Here is a 23052-nt window from a genome sequence, read left to right as displayed (position 1 = left end):
CTTAAGCGTTATATCTATTTGTTGAGATGTGAAGGTAGGCATCTTTTAAGTCTATCACTCTATCATCTAGCTTAAGTGGCTGAGGGGGAAAAGGAAGGGGCCTGAGGCCAGGAATTGTGGGAGTTGGAGTCCAAAACACCTGAAATGAGGGCCCAAGTTTGCCCATCACTGATTGAAAGCAGTGGCTGGTTTTGTTTGCTCTGGCTGCCAAATGCAACAAGAAACTACCTCCAGAGCTTCAAGGGTCAATATAAGGCTGCTCTGTGGTTCGACAAACACTGAACCTGATCCTGAATCAACACAAAGCTCAAAAAGGACCCTAACTCAGGCATGGGCAAACTTTTCTGCTTTGGGGTCACATTGTGGGGCCAGGAGGGTGGGAGGAACAGGCCGAGGAGGGGTTGGGGCAGGGCCCAGGTCATCCCCCCGGTGTAAGTACAAGGCTGTTCGCACTGTCCTTATGCAAGACATGTGACGGTTGTCCCTATCTTCCTCCCTCGGCCGCTCGCACCGTCCTTAGGCCAGGAGGAGGGCAAGACATGTGACGGTTGTCCCTATCTTCCTCCCTCGATCTTCGATGTGTCCTCTGAGCATTACGCCAGGAGGATGGCGAGACAGGAGATGTCTGAGAGCACTCCAGAGGGCTCTCAACCTCTGTGTGCCCTCAAGCTGTCCTCCCGGCATAAATACAAGGCCATTCGCACCGTCCTTAGACCGGGAGGAGAATAAGACATGTGTTGGTTGCCCCAATCCTCCTCCCTCGAACTTTGGGCTGTCCTCTCAGAATTATGCCAGGAGGAGGGCAAGACAGGTGATGTCCGAGAGCGCTCAGAGGGCTCTCAACATCTGTGTGCCTTCCTCAAGCCATCCTCCCGGGATAAGTACAAGGCCGATTAACTGTCCTTATGCTGGGAGGACAAGACAGGTGACAATTGCCGCTATCCTCCTCCCTCGATCTTCGACGTGTCCTCTGAGCATTATGCCAGAAGGACAGTGAGACAGGTGACATCTTGAGAGCACTCCAGAGGACTCTCAACCTCTGTGTGCCCTCCCCCTGGCCTAAGTACCAGGCCGCTTGCACCATCCTTATGCTGGGAGGAAGACAAGACATGCAACAGTTGCCCCTATCCTCCTCCCTCGATCTTTGGGCTGTCCTCTCAATATTATGCCAGGAGGAGGACGAGACAGGTGACATCCGAGAGCACTCCATAGGGCTCTCAATCTCTGTGTGCCCTCCTCCCGGCATAAGTACAAGACCGCTCTAACCGTCCTTAGGCCGGAAGGAGGACAAGCCATGTGACAATAGCCCCAATCCTCCTCTCTCGATCTTTAGGCTGTCCTCTCAGCCTTATGCCAGGAGGAGGGTGAGTCAGGCAACGTCTGAGAGCACTTCAGAGGTCTCTCAACCTCTGTGTGCCTTCCTCCCAGCATATGTGCAAGGCCACTCTAACCGTCCTTAGGCCGGGAGGAAGATAAGACATGTGACAATAGCCCCAATCCTCCTCTCTCGATCTTTAGGCTGTCCTCTCAGCATTATGCCAGGAGGAGGGCGAGACAGGTGATGTCTGAGAGCACTCCAGAGGGCTCTCAACCACTGTGTGCCTTCCTCAAGCCGTCCTCCCAGGATAAATACAAGACCGATCACACTGTCCTTATGCCAGGAGGACAAGACATGTGACAATTGCCCCTATCCTCCTCCCTTGATCTTCAGGCTGTCCTCTCAGCATTATGCCAGGAGGAAGGAGACAATCCTCCTCTTTGGGTTGTCCTCTCAACATTATGCCAGGAGGAGGGCAAGACAGGTGACATCTGAGAGCCCTCGAGAGGGCTCTCGATTGTTGCGTGCCTTTCCCAAGCCGTCCTCCCAGCAGAAGCACAGGGCTGGTCGCACCGTCCTTATACCGGGAGGAGGACAAGACATGCAACGATTTACCAGATCCTCCTCCCCAATACTCCTCCCTCGATCTCCAGGCTGTCCTCTTAGCATTATGCCAGGAGGAGGGTGAGACAGGTGATGTCCGAGAGCACTCCAGAGGGCTCTCGACCGCTGCGTGCCTTTCCAAAGCTGTCCTCCCAGCATAAGCACCATGAAGACATGAAACAATTTCCCTGATCCTCCTCCCCAATACTCCTCCCTCGATCTTCAGGCTGGACAGGCGACATCTGAGAACACCTCTGTGGGCTGTTCGCACTGTCCTTATGTTGGAAGGAGGACAAGACATGCGACGGTTGGCCCAATCCTCCTCCCTCAATCTTCGGCCTCTCGACTGCTGCGTGCCTTCCTCCGTTCACAACATCTTTATGCCAGGAGGAGGATGAGACACGTGGTGGCTGAGAGCACTCCAGAGAGCTCTCAGCTACTGCGTACCTCCCTCCCCCGTCCTTTCTGCAAAAGGATGCAGTAGACATCTTTATCTCAAGAGGACAGGGAAAATGAGGAGGGCCTGAGGTATGCACCCGCATCTGGCTCCTGGGCCTTAGTTTGCCCATGCCTGCCCTAACTCAATGAAAATGCTTAATTTAAAACCAGCAGGCCTCCAAAAAAACCAATATGGTGGGCCCACTTAACCGTGGAAGTTTTGGTTCAGGGACCCTGCATTATTAAATAACACCAATGCAAACATTCGAACATTCATGTTGTAGCTATCTTAAAAATATTGGGCTGTGGCGTTGACTTTGCCGACCTGGATCCAAAGGGTCAACTGAACCATTTTTGTAGTTTCAATAAATTAAGTTACATGGCATGCATGCAAAAAAAAAAAAGTGTTTGTGCTCCGATGCCTTGGTCTTAAAACTTTATCATAAACCGAAAGGAAAGCATGTGTGGAAGAGTGCCACGGCTATTTCCACCAGGAAGTAAGTTCATAGGAAAGTCAATCCAGAGAAACGCAATCTTAAAATGGTGCAAGTGTATCGCATTATCAAGGCAACGTTGTTGCTACACCCGTCTCATCAGATTTGTCATTAGTTTGTCAAGCGGATAAGCAGTTTTGTCCCCGACAGTCGTTTTAAGACTTTGCTTCCTGGGCTTGTGCTTCGTCGGCCTCAAAAGCCGGATTGTCAAGATGCGGAAGCACGTCGACGGGCGGAGGCTGCAGCGCGTTGTTGTTCACCAGCTGGAGGTTGTCGTCTTTTGGAGAAAGAAAAGGAATACAAACCAAGCTTAGACAGAACTGTCAGAAATAAGCTGCATGCATTCCACGTGTTCTCGAAGGCCTTCATGGCTGGAATCACTAGGTTGCTGTGAATTTTCTGGGCTGTCTGGCCATGTTTCAGAAGCATTCTCTCCTGATGTTTTGCCCACATCTATGGCAGGCATCCTCAGAGGTCGTGAGGTCTGTTGGAAACTTGGCAACTCTCCCTATCAAATTTGACATTTGTCGCCCTTTTACAAACCCACACTGATCTTTTTTTTAATATACTTACACATGCAATTATTATTGATTATAATGATTAACTAATTATATGGGCCTATATGACCCTGGGTCTGTTAAATCTTTATCAGGTTTTGGTATCAATATTATTAATGACTTCCTCCATGATTTTGGCATCTTATCTCCTTTCATTATTCCATTATACAGTTCTAATAATTTTGGAAGCAATACTTCTCTAAAACTTTTATAATATTCTGTTCCCAGACCGTCCAGACCTGGAGCTTTCCCAGCTTTTAAATCTATATAAATAAAAATGTAATGTTCGTTTGTGGGATTAACAAAACTCAAAAACCAGTGGGCGAATTGTCACCAAATTTGGACACAAGACACCTAACAACCCAATGTATGTCCTTCATTCAAAAAAAAAATTGATTGTGTCATTTCGGAGTTATAGTTCTTGGGATTTATAGTTCACCTACAATCAAAGAGCATTCTGAAGTCTACCAGTGATGGAATTGAACCAAATGTCTAGGACTGTGTGATGTATCAGTGAATAATACGTGCAGATCCGAGCAGGGTGGCCTTTTGCATCTGACAGATGGTAATTTTGTCATCACCAATTGTTTTTAAGTGCAGGCCAAGGTCTTTAGCCACTGCACCCAGTGTGCCAATCACCACTGGGACCACCTTTACTGGCTTGTGCCACAGTCTTTGCAGTTCAATTTCTAAATTCTCATATTGTATCAGCTTTATTGTTGTTGTTGTTGTTGTTGTTGTTATTATTATTATTATTAGAAACACAACAAGATGAGTCCATAGCAGACACTCTGCTGGCTGTTGAATGGGATCACATGTTGGACACTTCCCAAGTGTCTATTATCATTATCATCATCATCATCATCATTACAAACACAGCAAGATGAGTCCATAGCAGACACTCTGCTGGCTGCTGAATTGGATCACGTGTCGGACACTTCCCAAGTGTCTAGGGCTGTGTGGTGTATAGGCGAATAATGTGTGCAGATTCCAGTAAGGTGGCCTTTTGCAGCTGGCAGATGGTAGGATTGTTTTTAAGTGCAGGCCAAGGTCTTTAGGCACTGCACCTAGTGTACCAATCACCACTGGGACCACCTTTACTGGCTTGTGCCAGAGTCTTTGCAGTTCGATCTCTAAATTCTCATATCGTATCAGCTTTATTATTATTATTATTATTATTATTATTATTATTATTATTAGCTGTCCCGTGCCACGGGTTGTTGTCACCAAGTCTGTGTATATGTGTGGTTTTGTGCATGTGTTGTAATTTTTTTAAATGGCTTTTTCTCTTTTGCTGTGTTTTCCAGTATTTTATGAGTGATGGTCATTTATTGGCCTAATACGTGTCTTGTGTCCAAATTTTGTGTCACTTCGTCCAGTGGTTTTTGAGTTATGTTAATTCCACAAACGAACATTACATTATTATTTATATTGATTATTATTAATATTATTATTTGAACAAACTAGAAATATTTTGGTTCACGTAATTTGGGACAAAAGTAGAATGATGGGGAACTGAAAAAGATTTTGGCCCCAATCTTATCTTAGGCTTTTGCAAAGGACAATTTCACTCAGTCAACATGAATAATAGAAAGAATGTGGATCACTAAGGATCACTAAAACCTATTCACAGCCAAAACCACAGCACTCCAGTTGATTAATTGTCAGGCACCCAGCAGGTGGCGCCAAATACCAGGACTCTTTTCAATATCTCAGATGCATTTGGACTCCAACTCCCACCATTCCTAACAGCCTCACCAGGGGCGGCTCGTCCATTACGCGAAGTAAGAGGTCGCAGAACACTTTTTTTGCCAGGGGTGCAGAGGCGCCTCTGTAAATGCCCCTCGACCGCCACTTGAGGAGCGTCCCCCTCAGCTCACAACAGCCCTAGAAGTCCGGGGGGAGCCTCGGCTTTCTTGCCTCGCTGCCGGGCGATCCTCTTCCCAAAGGGTCCGGGCCCTTGAGCCTCGCCTTGCCCCTCTCGTTCCTGCTCCACCCGGCCACCGGGTGCGCGAGCAGAGCCGGCGCTCAATCGTTCTCCACGTTCGATCCCTTCCCCATGACCGGCTCCCTTTCCCGATCCCCCGGCGCTCCACCCGCCTCCTCTCCTCTCCCCAATCTGCGGGTGGGCCAAGGGGCGGAGCCGCCGCACCTGGCCTGCTTTGGGTCCGGAGGCGTGTCTGAAGACCCCAGCGTGCACACCAAAAGTCGCCTCTTCTCCTGACTTTCTCTTCAGCCATTGGGACCAAGTGAGAGAGAGAGAGAGAGAGAGAGCCCCTCCGGTTGGAGGTATCTCCCACCTCCGCTCCCTCCTTTGTTTTTGCGCCTTCCTTCAGGAAAGGTGGACATCTCCACCTCTCCCTCTCTCTCTTTATATCGGTCCCAATGGCTGAGGAGAAAGTCAGGAGAAGAGGTGACTTTTGGTGCACATGCCGGGGTCTTCAGGCACGTCTCCGGACCCAAAGCGGGCCAGGCAAGGGAACTATACATTCCAGTTACTGGGATGTATAGTTCACCTACAATCAAAGAGCATTCTGAACTCCACCAATGATGTAATTGAACCAAATATGGCACACAGAACTCCCATGACAAACAGAAAATATATATCAATGATTGGTGTGGGGGGGGGGGGATGCCAAAATACTATTTGTTTACCGTTGAAAATTACCTAGGGCCGCCTCTGCTCAGGCTTAAGCGGCGGAGGGGGAAAAGGAAGGGGCCTGAGGCTGTTAGGAATGGTGGGAGTTGGAGTCCAAAACACCTGAAGGTCCCAAGTTTGCACACATCTGAGCTAAGGCTTCATTTCAAAGGCCAAGCAAATAATAACGATGATGATAAAACACTCTGACATGTTACTATTTCCAAACAGGAAAAACCAGAAAGCGACAGCGTAACCTGCAAAGCAATGAATGCTCCACTTACTCTCCGAATGGGCAGATTCCTCTGGAGCAGGCTCATCAGCTCCCTGAACGGACGCGTAGCCCGACGATGCCGTCTCGCTATGATTGTCCGCTTCCGGAGGCGAGGGTTCGGTGGGTTGGACGGACTCTGCTCCGTCTTCAATATCCACCTGTGCCAAGGACATTGAACACAAAGGAGAGGGTTTTGTTAGTACTATTGTGTATATACTCATGCACAAGCCTATTAAATATTTTATCCAAACAAACTGATTCCAATCTGACACTAGAGAGGCTTTGCAAGATGCACGAGGGATGTCCGGAAAGTAGAATCATAGAATCCTAGAGTTGGAAGAGACCTCATGGGCCATCATCCAGTCCAACCCCATTCTGCCAAGAAGCAGGAATATTGCATTCAAAGCACCCCTGACAGATGGCCATCCAGCCTCTGTTTAAAACCCTCCAAAGAAGGAGCCTCCACCACACTCTGGGGCAGAGAGTTCTACTGCTGAACGGCTCTCACAGTTCAAGAGAGGTATTGACAAGCTGGAATGTGTCCAGAGGAAGAGGGCGACTAAAATGATCAAGCCCTATGAGGAGTGGCTTAAGGAGCTGGGCATGTTTAGCCTGAAGAAGAGAAGGCTGAGAGGAGATATGATAGCTATGTATCTTCCTCATGTTCAGATGGAATCTCCTTTCTTGTAGTTTGAAGCCATTGTTTCATGTCCTAGTCTTCAGGGAAGCAGAAAACAAGCTTGCTCCCTCTCTTCCTCCCTGTGGCTTCCTCTCACATATTTATACATGGCCCTTATCAATGTCCCTGGCAAGCCTGAGCTCGTTTTGTGCTTTAGCTTTGCGGACCTTTTCCCTACAGGTGTTGGCTATTTGTTTGAATTCTTCTTTGGTGATTTCTCCCTTTTTCCACTTCTTGTGCATGTCTCTTTTGTGTCTTAGCACAGTTATAAGTTCTTTGGACATCCATTCTGGCTTCTTTGCACTTGTCCTACTTTTTCTCTTTGTTGGCACGGTTTGCAATTGCGCCTTGAGTATTTCACTCTTGAGAAACTCCCATCCATCCGTAACTCCCTTGTCTTTTAGTATCTGTGTCCACGGAATGCTGCTCAGTGTTTCCTTCATTTTTTTGGAAATCAGCTCTCCTAAAGTCCAAAATGCGGGTTTGACTTGTCTTAGTTTCGGCCTTAACTTTGTACCTCAAATTGCAGGAGCACATATAATGGTATAGTGCAATATAGTAATATATACTGATATTGTACTATGCTAATACTATAATATATTGTATGAAAATATATATTGTAAGCCGCTCTGAGTTCCCTTCGGGGTGAGAAGGGCGGCATATAAATGCCGCAAATAAATAAATAATGGAAGCCTGCCTGAATAAAAAGACCTGAGGCTGCCCCGAAGGATAGCAGGGAGTGGGCCATTATTATTATTATTATTGATGTTTATTTATATTCTGCTCTTTCTCTCCATAAGGAGACTCATTCTGGTTTCTTTGGGAAGAAGAAGGGAGTTCCAGAGTCGAGGGGCAGCTCTGACTTATCCTTGGGTCATATATTATATTATTAGCATAGTACAATATCAGTATATATTACTATATTGCACTATACCATTATATGTGCTCCTGCAATTTGAGGTACAAAGGAAGGCTGAAACTAAGACAAGTCAAACCCGCATTTTGGACTTTAGGAGAGCAGATTTCCAAAAAATGAAGGAAACACTGAGCAGCATTCCGTGGACACAGATACTAAAAGACAAGGGAGTTACGGATGGATGGGAGTTTCTCAAGAGTGAAATACTCAAGGCGCAATTGCAAACCGTGCCAACAAAGAGAAAAAAATAGGACAAGTGCAAAGAAGCCAGAATGGATGTCCAAAGAACTTCTAACTGTGCTAAGACACAAAAGAGACATGCGCAAGAAGTGGAGAAAGGGAGAAATCACCAAAGAAGAATTCAAACAAATAGCCAACACCTGTAGGGAAAAGGTCCGCAAAGCTAAATCCAAAGTTCTGGCTCCAAAACCTGCCCTTGACTTATACAGACATATACACAATACATTTATCTTCATTTTTCTGTAGGGTAAACATTCTTACCCAGACACTACACCCAACAACCAAACCTTTAGCACTGGAATTTGTTCAGCGCTGGAATGTAATGTCAATGACATGTAATGAGACGCACATACTTTGCCTTCTAATCAGCAGTGGAGTCGCTTTTCCGCTGAGTTTGCCTTAATGACAACTTATCAAGCTTAGTAACGCAATCAAAAGTCCAGGAAGTCAGGTGATTGTGCCTGTGAGTAGGAACTATAGCTTTACCTCGATTCCGAGAGCTTTGAGTATGTCGCATTTACACATGGGACACGTTCTGTGCTCCAGCAGCCAGGGGTCGATACAGTTCTTGTGGAAGAGATGACTGAAAAGGAAGGTAAACAAAACAGAATTATGAGCTGAGGAAAAGTGCTTTCTAAAAGTAAAACGTAATCCAAACATCACAAACACAGCATATTTATGGGTTGTTGTAGGTTTTTCCGGGCTGTATGGCCATGTTCTGGAGGCAAAAAATTGGCCATATAGCCCGGAAAAACCTACAACAACTCATGGATTCCAGCCATGAAAGCTTTCGACAATACACAGCATATTTATTATTATTAAGAATAGATGGCCATCTGTCAGGGGTGCTTTAATATACAATTATATTAATATAATATACTATACAATTATAACATATAATATAATATAATACAATATAATATAATAATATAGTAATATAATATATAATATAATATACAATAATATAATATATAATATTATAATAATCTATATCTATATCTATATCTATATCTATGTATATAATAAAAGTCAAAACTTGTATGCGGAGGACAAAAGTGTGGAGGGAGGAGTATGTGCCAGCGTTCTGATTGGCTGCCGCTGTGGCGCTATTTGCATATGGTCTCTGATTGGCCAGCTTCAATAGGAGCCCCTGGTGGAGAAAAGAGTTCATGACAGAAACGGGGACATGAGAAGAAAATTTGCATATGGTCTCTGATTGGCCAGTCTCAATTCCAAGATTCCGAGATGACTAAGAGAGGAAAGGAAAAGGCCAGGGGCTCAGTCAGAACATTACCAATACAGACCACACTTGGCACACTGAGTCTCCATGACCCACTCTACATCCTGGTGCAGTTTGGAGGAGGATGCACCATGGACAATGGGACTTGCAATACCTGCACTCCCTTCCTAAGACCATTGCAACTGACAACAATGATGGATCAGAACCACAATTTACATTGAGAGCCCGCATGACCCACTCTACATCCTGGTGCGGTTTGGAAGAATTTGACTGGATGATGGGACTTGCAGTCACTTCACTCACTTCCTGAGACCACTGAGACCCTCGCCAATGACTGATCAAGACCAAATATGGCACACAGAGTCCCCATGACCCACTCTACATCCTGGTACACTTTCAAGGAAGACAGACCATGGATGATGGGACTTCAAGTACCTTCACTCCCTTCTCAAGACTGCTGCAACCCTCATCTAATGACCGATCAAGACCAAACTTGGCACACAGAGCCCCCTTGACCCACTCTACATCCCGATGCTGATTGGAGAAGGAGGGACGATGGATGATGGGACTTCCAGTGCGGTTCAGGGCAGGATGGGCCACTAATGATGGGATTTGCAGTACCTTCACCCGATTCACTTCCCACAGAACATTGTAGCCCCTACAAATCAGAGACCAGGCCCAAACTTGGCACACAGAGTACTCATGGCCCACTCTACATCCTGATGCAGTTCTAAGGGGGATGGGCCATGGATGATGGGACTTGCAGTATCTTTGCTCACTTACTGAAACCACTGTAACCCTCATCCAATGACCAATCAAGGCCAAATTGACACACAGAGCCCCCATAACCCACTCTACATCTTAGTGCACTTTCGAGGAGGACAGACCATGAATGATGGGACTTCAATTACCTCCACTCCCCAAGACTGCTGCAATCCACATCTAATGACCAATCAAGACCAAACTTGGCACACAGAGCCCCCATGACGAACTCTACATATTGCTCCAGTTTTGGAGGAGGGTTGACCATGGATGATGGGACTTTCAGTACCTTCACTCACGTTCTGAGACCGCTGTTAACCTCATCAATGACTGATCAAGACCAAACTTGACACATAGACCTCTCATGACCCACTTTACATCCTGGTGTTGTTTTGAAAAATTTGGAAATGGGTGATGGGACTTGCAGTAACTTCACTCACTTTCTGAGACCACTGAGACCCTCGCCAATGACTGATCAAGACCAAACTTGGCACACAGAGTCCCCATGACCCACTCTACATCCTGGTGCACTTTCGAGGAGGACCGACCATGGATGATGGGACTTCAAGTAACTCCACTCCCTTCCCAAGATTGCTGCAACCCTCATCTAATGACCAATCAAGACCAAACTTGGCACACAGAGCCCCCATGACCCACTCTACATCCTGCTGCAGTTTGGAGGAGGATGGACTTTGGATGATGGGACTTGCAGTACCTTCACTCACTTACTGAAACCACTGGCACCCTCATCCAATGACTGATAAAGACCAAATTTGGCATACAGAACCGCCATTACCCACTTTCTCTAATAACCCGGGCAGCGCCGGGTACCCAAGCTAGTATATAATAAAGAAGAGTGTTTGTTTGTATCGGACAGAGGAAGGACATAGGGCGGTGTATGTGCCAGCGTTTTGATTGGCCAGCCTGAAAGTTCCAACATTCGGATTGGCTGCCGCAGTGGTGCTATTTGCATATGGTCTCTGATTGGCCAGCTTCAAGAGGAGCCCCTGGTGGAGAAGAGGGTTCATGGCAGAAACGGGGCATGACAGAAGGAAATTTGCATATGGTCTCTGATTGGCCAGCCTCAAATCCAACATTCCGAGATGACAAAGAGAGGAAAGGAAAGGCCGGGGGCTGGGTCAGAACACTCCCAATACAGACCGAAATAGGCACACAGAGCCCCCATCACCCACTCTACATCCTACTGCAGTTTGGAGGAGGGTGAACCATGGATGATGGGACTTGCAGTACTACCACTCACATTCTGAGACCGCTGTTAACCTTATCCAATGACTGATCAGGACCACACTTCGCACAGAGACCTCTCATGACCCACTTTACGTCCTGGTGTGGTTTGGCCGGGGATGGACCGTGGATTATGGGACTTGCAGTACCATTGCTCAATTCTTCAGACCACTGCAACCCTCATCCAAATAACCAATAAATACCAAACTTGGCACACTGAGTCTCCATGACGCACTCTACATCCAGGTGCAGTTTGAAGGAGGATGCACCATGGACGATGGGACTTGCAATACCTGCACTCCCTTCCTAAGACCATTATAACTGCCAACAATGATGGATCAGGAGAGCCCGCATAACTCACTCTACATCCTGGTGCGATTTGGAAAAATTTGACAATGGATGATGGGACTTGCAGTCACTTCACTCACTTCCTGAGACCACTGAGACCCTCACCAATGACTCATCAAGACTAAACTTGGCACATGGAGCTTCAATGACCCACTCTACATCCTGGAGCAGTTTGGAGGACGACAGACCATGGATGATGGGACTTCAAGTACCTCCACTCCCCAAGACTGCTACAAAACTCATCTAATGACCAATCAAGACCAAAGTTGGCACACAGAGCCCCCATGACCCACTCTACATCCTGCTGCAGTTTTGGAGAAGGGTGGACAATGAATGATGGAACTTCCAGTATCTTCACTCACATTCTGAGACCTCTGCAAACTTCATCCAATGACAGATCAAGACCAAACTTGGCACATAGACCTCTCATGACCCACTTTACGTCCTGGTGTTATTTGGAAAACTTTGGAGATGGATGATGGGACTTGCAGTACCTTTGCTCACTTCCTGAGACCACTGAGACCCTCGCCAATGACTAATCAAGACTAAACTTGGCACATGGAGCTCCAATGACCTACTCTACATCCTGCTGCAGTTTGGAGGAGGACAGACCATGGATGATGGGACTTCAAGTACCTCCACTCCCTTCCAAAGATTGCTGCAACCCTCTTCTAATGACCAATCAAGACCACACTTGGCACACAGAGCCCCCATGCTCCACTCTACATCCTGCTGCAGTTTGAAAGGGGATGGACTTTGGATGATGGGATTTGCAATACCTTCACTCACTTACTGACACCACTGCCACCCTCATCTAATGACTGATAAAGACCAAACTTGTCACACAGAGCCCCCATGACCCACTCTATATCCTGCTGCTGTTTGTAGGAGGATGGCCCATGGATGATGGGACTTCAAGTACCTTCACTCACTTCCTGAAAATAATGCAGCCATTATCCAAAGACCAATAAAGACCAAACTTGGCATACAGAACCACCATTACCCACTTTCTCTAATAACCCGGGCAACGCCGGGTCCCCAAGCTAGTATATAATAAAAGTCAAAACTTGTATGCGGCGGATGTGTGGCGGTGTATGTGCCGGCTTTTTTTTTTTTGGAGATGGATGATGGGACTTGAAGTCACTTCACTCACTTCCTGAGACCACTGAGACCCCTGCCAATGACTGATCCAGACCAAACTTGGCACACAGAGTCCCCATGACCCACTCTACATCCTGGTGCACTTTCAAGGAGGACAGACCATGGATGATGGGACTTCAAGTACCTCCACTCCCTTCCCAAGACTGCTGCAACCCTCATCTAATGTCTGATCAAGACCAAACTTGGCACACAGAGCCCCCATAACCCACTCTACATACCGATGCTGTTTGGAGGAGGGTTGACCATGGATGATGGGACTTGCAGTACCTTTACTCACTTACTGAAACCACTGCAACCCTGAACCAATGACTGATAAAGACCAAGCTTGGCACACAGAGCCCCCATGACCCACTCTATATCCTGCTGCTGTTTGGAGGAGGGTTGACCATGGACAATGGGACTTCAAGTACCTTCACTCACTTCCTGAAAACAATGCAACCGTCATCCAATGACCAATACAGACCAAACTTGGCATACAGAACCGCCATTACCCACTATCTATAATAACCCGGGCAACGCCGGGTCCCCAAGCTAGTATTATAATATAATATAATATAATATATAATAATATAATATACAATACTATAATATAATATATATATATATATAATATTACTGTATCATTATATTACATATTATATTACTATATTATTATATTATATTATAATTGTATATATTATATTATATTATATTATATTATACTAGCTGTAGAGCCCCCGGTGGCGCAGTGGGTTAAAGCACTGAGCTGCTGAGCTTGTTGATCGAAAGGTCGCAGGTTTGATTCCGGGGAGCGGCGTGAGCTTCCGCTGTCAGCCCTAGCTTCTGCCAACCTAGCAGTTTGAAAACATGCAAATGTGAGTAGATCAATAGGTACCGCTCCGGCGGGAAGGTAAGGGCGCTCCATGCAGTCATGCCGGCCACATGACCTTGGAGGTGTCTACGGACAACGCTGGCTCTTCGGCTTAGAAATGGAGATGAGCACCACACCCCAGAGGCAGACATGACTGGACTTAATGTCAGGGGACTACCTTTACCTATACTAGCTGTACCTGGCAACGCATTCCTGTGGCATAGAGTGATGGTATGAAAAATAAAGTAATGAGAAATTTTGGGCAAGAAGGATGCCAGGAGAAAGAGGAGGGAGTGGGGAATGTGGGATTTGCCAGCTGGAAGGAAGGAAGGAAGGAAGGAAGGAAGGAAGGAAGGAAGGAAAGAAGGGAGGGAGGGAGGGAGGGAGGGAGGGAGGAAGGAGGGAAGAAAGAAAAGGAGGAAGGAAGGAAGGAAGGAAAGAAGGAAGGAAGGAAAGAAGGAAGGAAGGAAAGGAGGAAGGAAGGAAGGAAGGAAGCCCAGTGCAGCCCAGACGGAGGCAAGAAGAAGCATGAGGAAAGAGGAGGGAAGCAGCAGAGCAAAGGTGGCCAGCAGGAGGGGAGAGAGAGAGGAAATTCATCGCTTAGGAAGTGGGGTAAATGTGCAGCTTGCTACTGGGGAGGGAAGAGAAACTGCGAGATTGTAAAACTTGCACCAGACATACGAAAATCATTACGAAAATTGGAAAAATTGTTTCGATTCTTAATTACTCCTCACACTATTCCTGCATGGCTCGAAATAGGTTTGAAGCTAATTTAAATATGAATTCTTAATGACTTTAGAAACTAACGGACATGATCAAACAAGCCTAACATGTAATATTACTAATAATATTGCAGTATAATGGTATAGTACAATCCAGCAATATAGAATACCAATAATATAATATATTGTATGTGCATATAACCTGTAACCCGCTCTAAGTCCCCTTTGGCGTGAGAAGGGCAGGATATAAATGTCATAAATAAATCAATAAATCACATTTTATTCATCTTGTATGGAAATAGTTCCTCTTCTCTGTCTTCAGGAACCTGTGTGATTTAGCAGCTTAAGCAGAGTTTCTAGTCACCATATAGATTCCTTTAGGACAACTACAGCAAATCATATATTTTGCCTCAAGCAACAGTTTGCGGAAGAATCTGTCTAAACAAGTAATATGGTATTTCCTAAACTTATGATACCCAAGGCATACTTGTACCCAGAATGGTTGGTTTCTGCAGCGCGTAAGAGAACGAATAACCTGTCCTCAATTAAATTAAGTCATTGTGTGCACTCATGAGTCATTTTCTAGCCACAACACCTGCCCAAATTAGACACAAAACAAACCCACAAAGCCCTGGGAGTGATGGAATGAATGAACCATTTCCATTGAGTACAAATAGATGGATACCTTCTTCACGTCAGCATATTTTCATTTTAATCTATTACATTTGGCCCGGCCATTTTAAAATTGTTATATGTCACCATTGATTGTTTTTGTTTATGTGATTTATATGATTTGTATTTTATTGATCGTTTATTAATGTTGTGTTTATTGATGTTTGTTTGATGTATCTTCAGCTCGGCCTCATGTAAGCCGCACCGAGTCCCTTGGAGAGATGGTAGCGGGGTACAAATAAAGATTATTATTATTATTATTATTATTATTATTAGCCATCCCCTGCCACGCGTTGCTGTGGCCCACATGAGGGTTCTCTATGGGAGGTTTGACCCAATTCTATTTGTGGGGTTCAGAATGCTCTTTGATTGCAGGTGAACTATAAATCCCGGCAACTACAACTCCCAAATGTCAAGATTCTATTTTCCCCAAACTCTACCAGTGTTCACATTTGGGCATACTGAGTATTTGTGTAAAGTTTGGTCCAGATCCATCATTGTTTGAGCCGACAGTGATCTCTGGATGGAGGAGAACTACAACTCCAAAACCAAAGTACACCGCCCACCAAACCCTTCCAGCATTTTCTGTTGGTCATGGGAGTTGTGTGTGCCAAGTTTGGTTCAATTCAATTGTTGATGGGGTTCAGAATGCTCTTTGATTGTAGGTGAACTATAAATCCCAGCAACTACAACTTCCAAATGACGAAATCGGGTTTTTTTGGAGTGAAGGACATACATTGGGTTGTTAGGTGTCTTGTGTCCAAATTTGGTGTCAATTCGTCCAGTGCTTTTTGAGTTCTGTGAATCCCACAAACGAACATTACATTTTTATTTATATAGACTAATAATATATAATCTATTTATATAGATTAATAATATATAGATTATTATTATCATATTATTATCATAGCAGGAGGGTGAACACTTTGGACCCACACAGATGACTTTTAAATGTTATTTTCCTTTTTTTTTATTGTGACAAGCTCAAAGTTTGGGTTAGTCAGTGGCTTTAAGCGGCAGGCTCCTCATTTCCGTTTTACAGTCAACCCCAAAGCTTCTTTTTTATAGTTCATAGCTTACTTATTGAGTCTCTTCATTTATGTTAAAGATTAGCCTATAGGACAACCACAACTGAGAATAATTTCAGTTTTATGTGCTTGAAACCAAAATATTTATCATTCAGGACATAGTAAAGGTCAATGTCTTCATCTAGAACACAAAAGAAAGACCTCCCTCAACTCCGATAGTCACTTATCCATACTTGCATGCCCAGATCATTCATAGAATCCTAGAATCCAAGAGTTGGAAGAGACCTCCTGGGCCATCCAGTCCAACCCCATTCTGCCAAGAAGCAGGAATATTGCATTCAAAGCACCCCTGACAGATGGCCATCCAGCCTCTGTTGAAAAGCTTCCAAAGAAGGAACCTTGACCACACTCCGGGGCAGAGAGTTCCACTGCTGAACGGCTCACACAGTCAGGAAGTTCTTCCTAATGTTCAGATGGAATCTCCTCTCTTGTAGTTTGAAGCCATTGTTCCATTGCGTCCTAGTCTCCAAGGAAGCAGAAAACAAGCTTGCTCCCTCCTCCTCCCTGTAGCTTCCTCTCACATATTTATACATGGCTATCATATCTCCTCTCAGCCTTCTCTTCTTCAGGCTAAACATGCCCAGTTCCCTAAGCCGCTCCTCATAGGGCTTGTTCTCCAGACCCTTGATCATTTCAGTCGCCCTCCTCTGGACACATTCCAGCTTGTCAATATCTCTCTTGAATTGTGGTGCCCAGAATTGGACACAATATTCCAGGTGTGGTCTAACCAAAGTGGAATAGAGAATGGGGAGCAGGACTTCCCTAGATCTAGGCACTATGCTCTTCTTGATGCAGGACAAAATCCCATTGGCTTTGTTTGCCGCCACATCACATTGTTGGTTCAGGTTTAACTTGTTGTCCACGAGGACTCCAAGATTTTTTCCACACGTACTACTCTCAAGCCAGGCATCCCACATTCAGTATCTTTGCATTTTGTTTTTCCTGCCAAAGTGGAGTATCTTGCATTTGTCCCTGTTGAACTTCATTTTGTTAGTTTTGGCCAATCATCTCCTAATCTGTCAAGATCCCTTTGAATCCTGCTCCTGTCCTCTGGAGTATTGGCTCTCCCTCCCAATTTGGTCCCGTCTGCAAACTTGATGATCACACCTTGTAACCCTTCATCTAAGTCAGTGGTCCTCAACCTCCCTAATGCCGCGACCCCTTACTACAGTTCCTCATGTTGTGGTGACCCCCAACCATAAAATTATTTTTGTTGCTCTTTCCTAACTGTAACTTTGCTACTGTTATGAATTGTAATGTAAATATCTGATATGCAGGATGTATTTTCATTTGCTGGAACACATTTGGCACAAATACCCAATTCACCCAAATTTGAATACTGGTGGGGTCGGGGAAGGCAATTGATTTTGTCATTTGGGAGTTGTAGTTGCAATTAAAGAGCATTCTGAACCTCACCAACAATAGAATTGGGGCAAACTTCCCACACAGAACCCCCATGACCAACAGAAAATACTTAGGGTCATCCAGTCCAATTCTCTTCACCAGGACAAGAAAATGTAATCAAAGCCCTCCTGACAAAGAGCCATCCAGCCATAGATATGATTCACACACACACACACATAGTATCATAGATATGAAAAGGATCCCTAAAGAAGGACAATAATATATGACATGTTCCAGAGAAGGCAAACCGGACACTCTCCACATCAACACTGGCAAAGAAACAGCAAGAAATACTGTTTACCCACAAGCACAAAGAAATTACATATATTAGAAACCAAAACTTTCTCATTAGTTTACTTTCCAACTCATGAGACTGGGCCACAGCAACGCCTGGCAGGGGACGGCTAGTATATTACATTATTAGCATAGTACAATATCAGTATTATATATTACTATATTGCACTATACTATTATATTGAAATATTATTAGTAATATTACATGTGATGTAAATATCTATATATATAAAATCCAAAAGGGCGTCGTTAGGGACCGCAAAACGCGAAAAACCCCGGACGAAAAATCACCAAACTTGGCGTACGCATACCTCAAACCACAAGGTATGCACAACACTCATCACAACTAAAATAAAACCATAACAACAAACTCACAATTACACAACCAAACGGAGCATGCGCATAGGAGTCCCGGTGCAAGTCACCCAGCGCGTGCACATGGCTGCACCACGCCCCCTCCGCGCAAGCCACGCCCCCTCCCATCGACGCCGCGCCCCTTCCCCATGCCAAACCGAGCGTGGCCTAGGAAGGAAGGAGAAGTTGGGAAAGTATATGAGGGAAGAAAAGGAGGAAAGAAAGAAAGAAGAGAGTAGGAGCATGGGAGAGATGGGAGAAAGGAAAGAAGGAAGGAAGGAAGAAGGAAGGAGCGGAAGGGAAGGTGTAGGAACGAAGGAAAGGAAGGAAGAAAGGACAGAAGAAAAGGGGAGGAAAAAAAGCAAATGAAGAAGAGAAAGGGAGGGAAGGAAGGAAGGAAGGAAAGAAAGAAAGAAAAGGAAGTATGGAACTACAGAACAAAGGAAGGAAGGAAAGAGAAAGAAAGGGAAGAAAGGAGACAAAGAGGAAGGAAAAGAAAAAGGGAGGAGGAAGGAAAGAGGCACAGAAGGAAGGAGGAGAGAAGGAAAGAAAAAAGGGAAGGGAGGAAAGACGCAGCAAAGGAAAAAGAGAAAGAAGGAGAGAAAGACGCAGGGAAGGAAAGAAATAAGGAGAAGGAAGGATGAAAGCAAACAGCTAAGGAAGGGAGTAAACAGGTAGAGAAGGAAGAAAGGAAAGAAGAAAACGGAATGAAGGAAGGAGTGAAAGAAGCAGAGAAAGAGGGAGAGAAGGCTGGCCACAGCAACGCGTGGCGGGTAAAGCTAGAATAATTATATATTTGCTTTGTATTAGAGTTGTTTTAATGTGGATTTTAAAAACTGTCAAAAAGTAAACAAATACTAAATCAAGCTTTGCAATGTGAGCTTGTAAGAGTATGTTAAAAGAAGAAAGAGGGTGGGACAAGGGATGTAAATCACAAATTTTATAGTATGAAAGTATAACAGGGGGCAGGAAAGGATCAACTTACTTGCAGGTTAAAATTCGCACAACATCGTTTGGCTTGTACACCTCAATACACACAGCACAGCTATCTGCATCAGGACCCGTTTCCTAAAGGAAAAAAAGTCCAGGTATATGGTTAAAAGAGGTCTTTTTTTGCATAACCAGAATGGCATACAGCAAGTGAGAACTGTTGGGAGAGTGGGCTGTGCTTGGCTCCATTTTGGCCTGCTGATTGCCTATGACAGTTTTCTAATTAAAAAACGCACATTTTCCAAAATGCAAATAATATGCAAAATAAATCTCAATACTCAGCACTGTCGGACCACAAAAAGAAACACTTTAAACTTTAGCAAAGGTAGGCATGGTTAGGAGATATACCACAAAAGGGTGCATCTACACCAGTGTTTCTCAACCTGGGGGTCGGGACCCCTGAGGGGCTTGTGAGGGGGTGTCAAAGGGGTCGCCAAAGACCATCAGAAAACATAGTATTTTCTGTTGGTCATTGGGATTCTCTGTGGGAAGTTTGACCCAATTCTATTGTTGGTCGAGTACAGAATGCTCTTTGATTGTAGGTGAATTATAAATCCCAACAACTACTGGGATTGTGGCGCAGCTTTGCAACCTCCTATGCCAGGCATGGGATAATTTCAGCCCTCCAGGTGTCTTGGACTTCAACTCCCACAATTCCTAACAGCTTCAGGCTCTTTCCTTTCCCACCCAGCCACTTAAGATGAGTGCTGGGCCCATAACCAATTTCAAGTTCTGTTGTCTGTGCAGAGTGTAAGGAAGCTTCCTCTACAGCAGGCACAGACCAATTTCAGCCATCCAGGTGTCTTGGACTTCAACTCCCACAATTCCTAACAGCCTCAGGCCCTTTCCTTTCCCACCCAGCCGCTTAAGCTGAGTGCTGGGCCCATAACCAACATCAGGCTCTGTTGTCTGTGCGGAGTGCAAGGAAGCTTCCTCTACACCAGGCACAGACCAACTTCGGTCCTCCAGGTGTTTTGGACTTCAACTCCCACAATTCCTAAAAGCCTCAGCCCCCCCCCCCCCAAGCCGCTTAAGCTGAGTGCTCGGCCCATAACCAAATCAGGTTCTGTTGCCTTTGTGGAGTGCAAGGAAGCTTCCTCTACAGCAGGCATGGGCCAATTCCGGCCTTCAACTCCCACCATTCCTAACAGCCTCTGGCCCTTTCCTTTTCCCCCTCAGTTGCTTAAGCTTTGATACTGTAGGGTGGGCATGAGCAAACTTCGGCCTTCCAGGTATTTTGGACTTTGTGGCTCTATGGTTCTTAAATAAAAGGATTGTTTTCTTAAGAGTCAGATCAGGCAACACTGTGTTATTGTGTGGCTCTTGGCTCTTGTTCCATGTTCATGACTATGTCTAAGATCTTTGGGAAAGTCTTGTACTCATGCTTAAGCAGCTGAGGGGAAAAAAGGAAGGGGCCTGAGGCTGTGAGGAATGGTGGGAGTTGAAGTCCAAGACACCTGGAGAGTGCACAAGTTGGCCCATTCCTGTTCTACACTGGGATTGTGGTGCAGCTGGCTGAGTGTCAGCTGCATTAAGATCACTCTGACCAAAAAGGTTATGAGTTCGAAGCCAGCCTGGGTTGGAGTGGGTTTCCAACCAATTGTGTAGCCTGTTGTCGACCTTTACAACCCAAAAGACAGTTGAATCTGTCAAGTAGGAAAATAAGGTACCACCTTAAAAAGTGTGGGGAGGCTAAATTAACTAATTTATGAGGCCATAAAGAAGACTCCAGCAAAGCATTCCAGCGGGGAAGCATGCGGGGAATGCGGAAGTGCTTCACCAGTGTCGCAGATGGACGAGGAAAGCGTCAGCTCCCCTGGTAGTCAGAAAAAGTTAAATAGCCTCTGTGTATGTCTATATATGTTTGTATGTCAAAAATTGGCATTGAATGTTTGCCATATATGTGCACACTGTAATCCGCCCTGAGTCCCCTGCGGGGTGAGGAGAAGGGCGGAATAGAAAAGCTGTAAATAAATAAATAAATAAATAAATAAGGGGCCAAAAAAATAAAATGATATAGACAAAGGGCTGGCCAATACATGTTGAGCCAAATGCTTTCCCTGAGATTTCTTTTTTTAATATAATTTTATTATATTACTAGCTGTGCCCTGCCACACGTTGCTGTGGCCTATAGTAAAACTTATCAAAGTTGAGGTAGATATCTGGACTATTATGAAAGAGAGGTCCCTACCTATTCCTTCCCCCTTTTCCTCCCCCTTTCTCTCCTTTCTTCCTTCTCTACCTCTTTCTTTCTTTCCTTCTTTCACTACTTGGTTTCATCCTTCTCTCTTTCCTTCCTTCCCTCCCCCTTCCTTCCTTTGCCATTCTTCCCTCCCTGTTTGCTTCCTTCTTTCTCTTTTTATTTCCTTTTATTTCACCACCAGCATAACAATAACAATAATGCGATGCATTGCCTCTGGGACCTGACACCTCTCCCATTCCCCCTAAAAGGGTCTCAGAGGAAGAATAGCATCATAATAATCATAGAAATAACAACCTTTACCCGCCACGTGTTGCTGTGGCCAATCTTCCCTCTTTCTCTCCTTTCCCTCCCTCCCTCCTTCCTTCCTTCCTTCCTTCCTTCCTTCCTTCCTTCCTTCCTTCCCATCTTTCCTTCTCCTCTTCTTTCTCTATCTCTTTCCTTCCTTCCCCCTTTTTCTTTCTCTTCTGCTGTCTCTCTTTTCTTTCCTTCCATCTTTCCTTTTCTTCTTCCTGTAACTTTCCTTCCTTCCCCCTTTTTCTTTATCTCCCTTTCTCTTTCTTCCTTCTTTCCTTCCTTCCTGTCTTTCCTAGATTTTGACAGGGCGGGAAGGGGCGGGGTGGGGTTTGGAGGTGGCGTGAAGTAAAAGGAGGTAAGATTGGGGCAGGGGAGTGATGGAGCGTGGGGTTGCGTGTGTGTGTGCGGCAGTGGGGGGAGTGATGGAGCGTGGGGTTGCGTGTGTGTGTGCGGCGGCGGGGGGAGTGATGGAGCGTGGGGTTGTGTGTGTGTGTGTGGCGGCGGGGGGAGTGGGGTTGCGTGTGTGTATGTGGCGGCGGGGGGAGTGATGGAGCGTGGGGTTGCGTGTGTGTGTGCGGCAGGGTGTGTGTGTGTGCGGGAAGCGGCGCGGCGGGGCTTGGAGCGGGCATGGTTTCCGCAGAGGGAACGTTGGCCGGAAGGCCATGTGCGCGCGCCAGGGAACTTGCGGCTGGGCGCCAATGCGCATGCTCAGTTGTTTTGCCATTTTGTGAGTGTGTTGTTGTGTTGTTTTTCATTTTGAGTAGATATGTTTGTACCTTGTGGGTTGTGTTATGGGCACGGGGATTTTGGTTAAGTTTCGTTGGGGGATTTTTGAGTTTTGTTGTTTTGCCGTTTTGTGAGTGTGTTGTTGTGTTGTTTTTCATTTTAAGTAGATATGTTTGTACCTTGTGGGTTGTGTTATGGGCACGGGGATTTTGGTTAAGTTTCGTTGGGGGATTTTTGAGTTTTGTTGTTTTGCCGTTTTGTGAGTGTGTTGTTGTGTTGTTTTTCATTTTGAGTAGATATGTTTGTACCTTGTGGGTTGTGTTATGGGCACGGGGATTTTGGTTAAGTTTCGTTGGGGTTTTTTGAGTTTTGTTGTTTTGCCGTTTTGTGAGTGTGTTGTTGTGTTGTTTTTCATTTTGAGTAGATATGTTTGTACCTTGTGGGTTGTGTTATGGGCACGGGGATTTTGGTTAAGTTTCGTTGGGGGATTTTTGAGTTTTGTTGTTTTGCCGTTTTGTGAGTGTGTTGTTGTGTTGTTTTTC

At 45.4% G+C, this 23052-nt stretch overlaps 1 protein-coding gene across 2 annotated transcripts in view; it reads right to left on the bottom strand.

Annotated features, from left to right (window-relative positions):
• Positions 1-1910: 1910 nt before the first annotated feature.
• The window catches only part of RNF128 (ring finger protein 128), a 100910-nt gene continuing 79768 nt past the window's right edge, over positions 1911-23052 (bottom strand). For both annotated transcript variants that reach the window (XM_060756510.2, XM_060756511.2), the window contains exons 4-7: positions 19283-19365; positions 8644-8740; positions 6333-6480; positions 1911-3130 (exon numbers count right to left, since the gene is read on the bottom strand). In XM_060756510.2, coding sequence (XP_060612493.2) covers positions 3009-3130; positions 6333-6480; positions 8644-8740; positions 19283-19365 — 450 coding nt within the window. In that variant the 3' untranslated portion in view covers positions 1911-3008. The remainder of the gene's footprint in view (positions 3131-6332; positions 6481-8643; positions 8741-19282; positions 19366-23052) is intronic.

The sequence above is a fragment of the Anolis sagrei genome, chromosome 10 (genome assembly GCF_037176765.1).
Source record: "Anolis sagrei isolate rAnoSag1 chromosome 10, rAnoSag1.mat, whole genome shotgun sequence".
Lineage (NCBI taxonomy): Eukaryota > Metazoa > Chordata > Lepidosauria > Squamata > Dactyloidae > Anolis > Anolis sagrei.
Note: the sequence above shows the minus strand (reverse complement) of the source record. Positions and strands in the feature narration are given on the sequence as shown.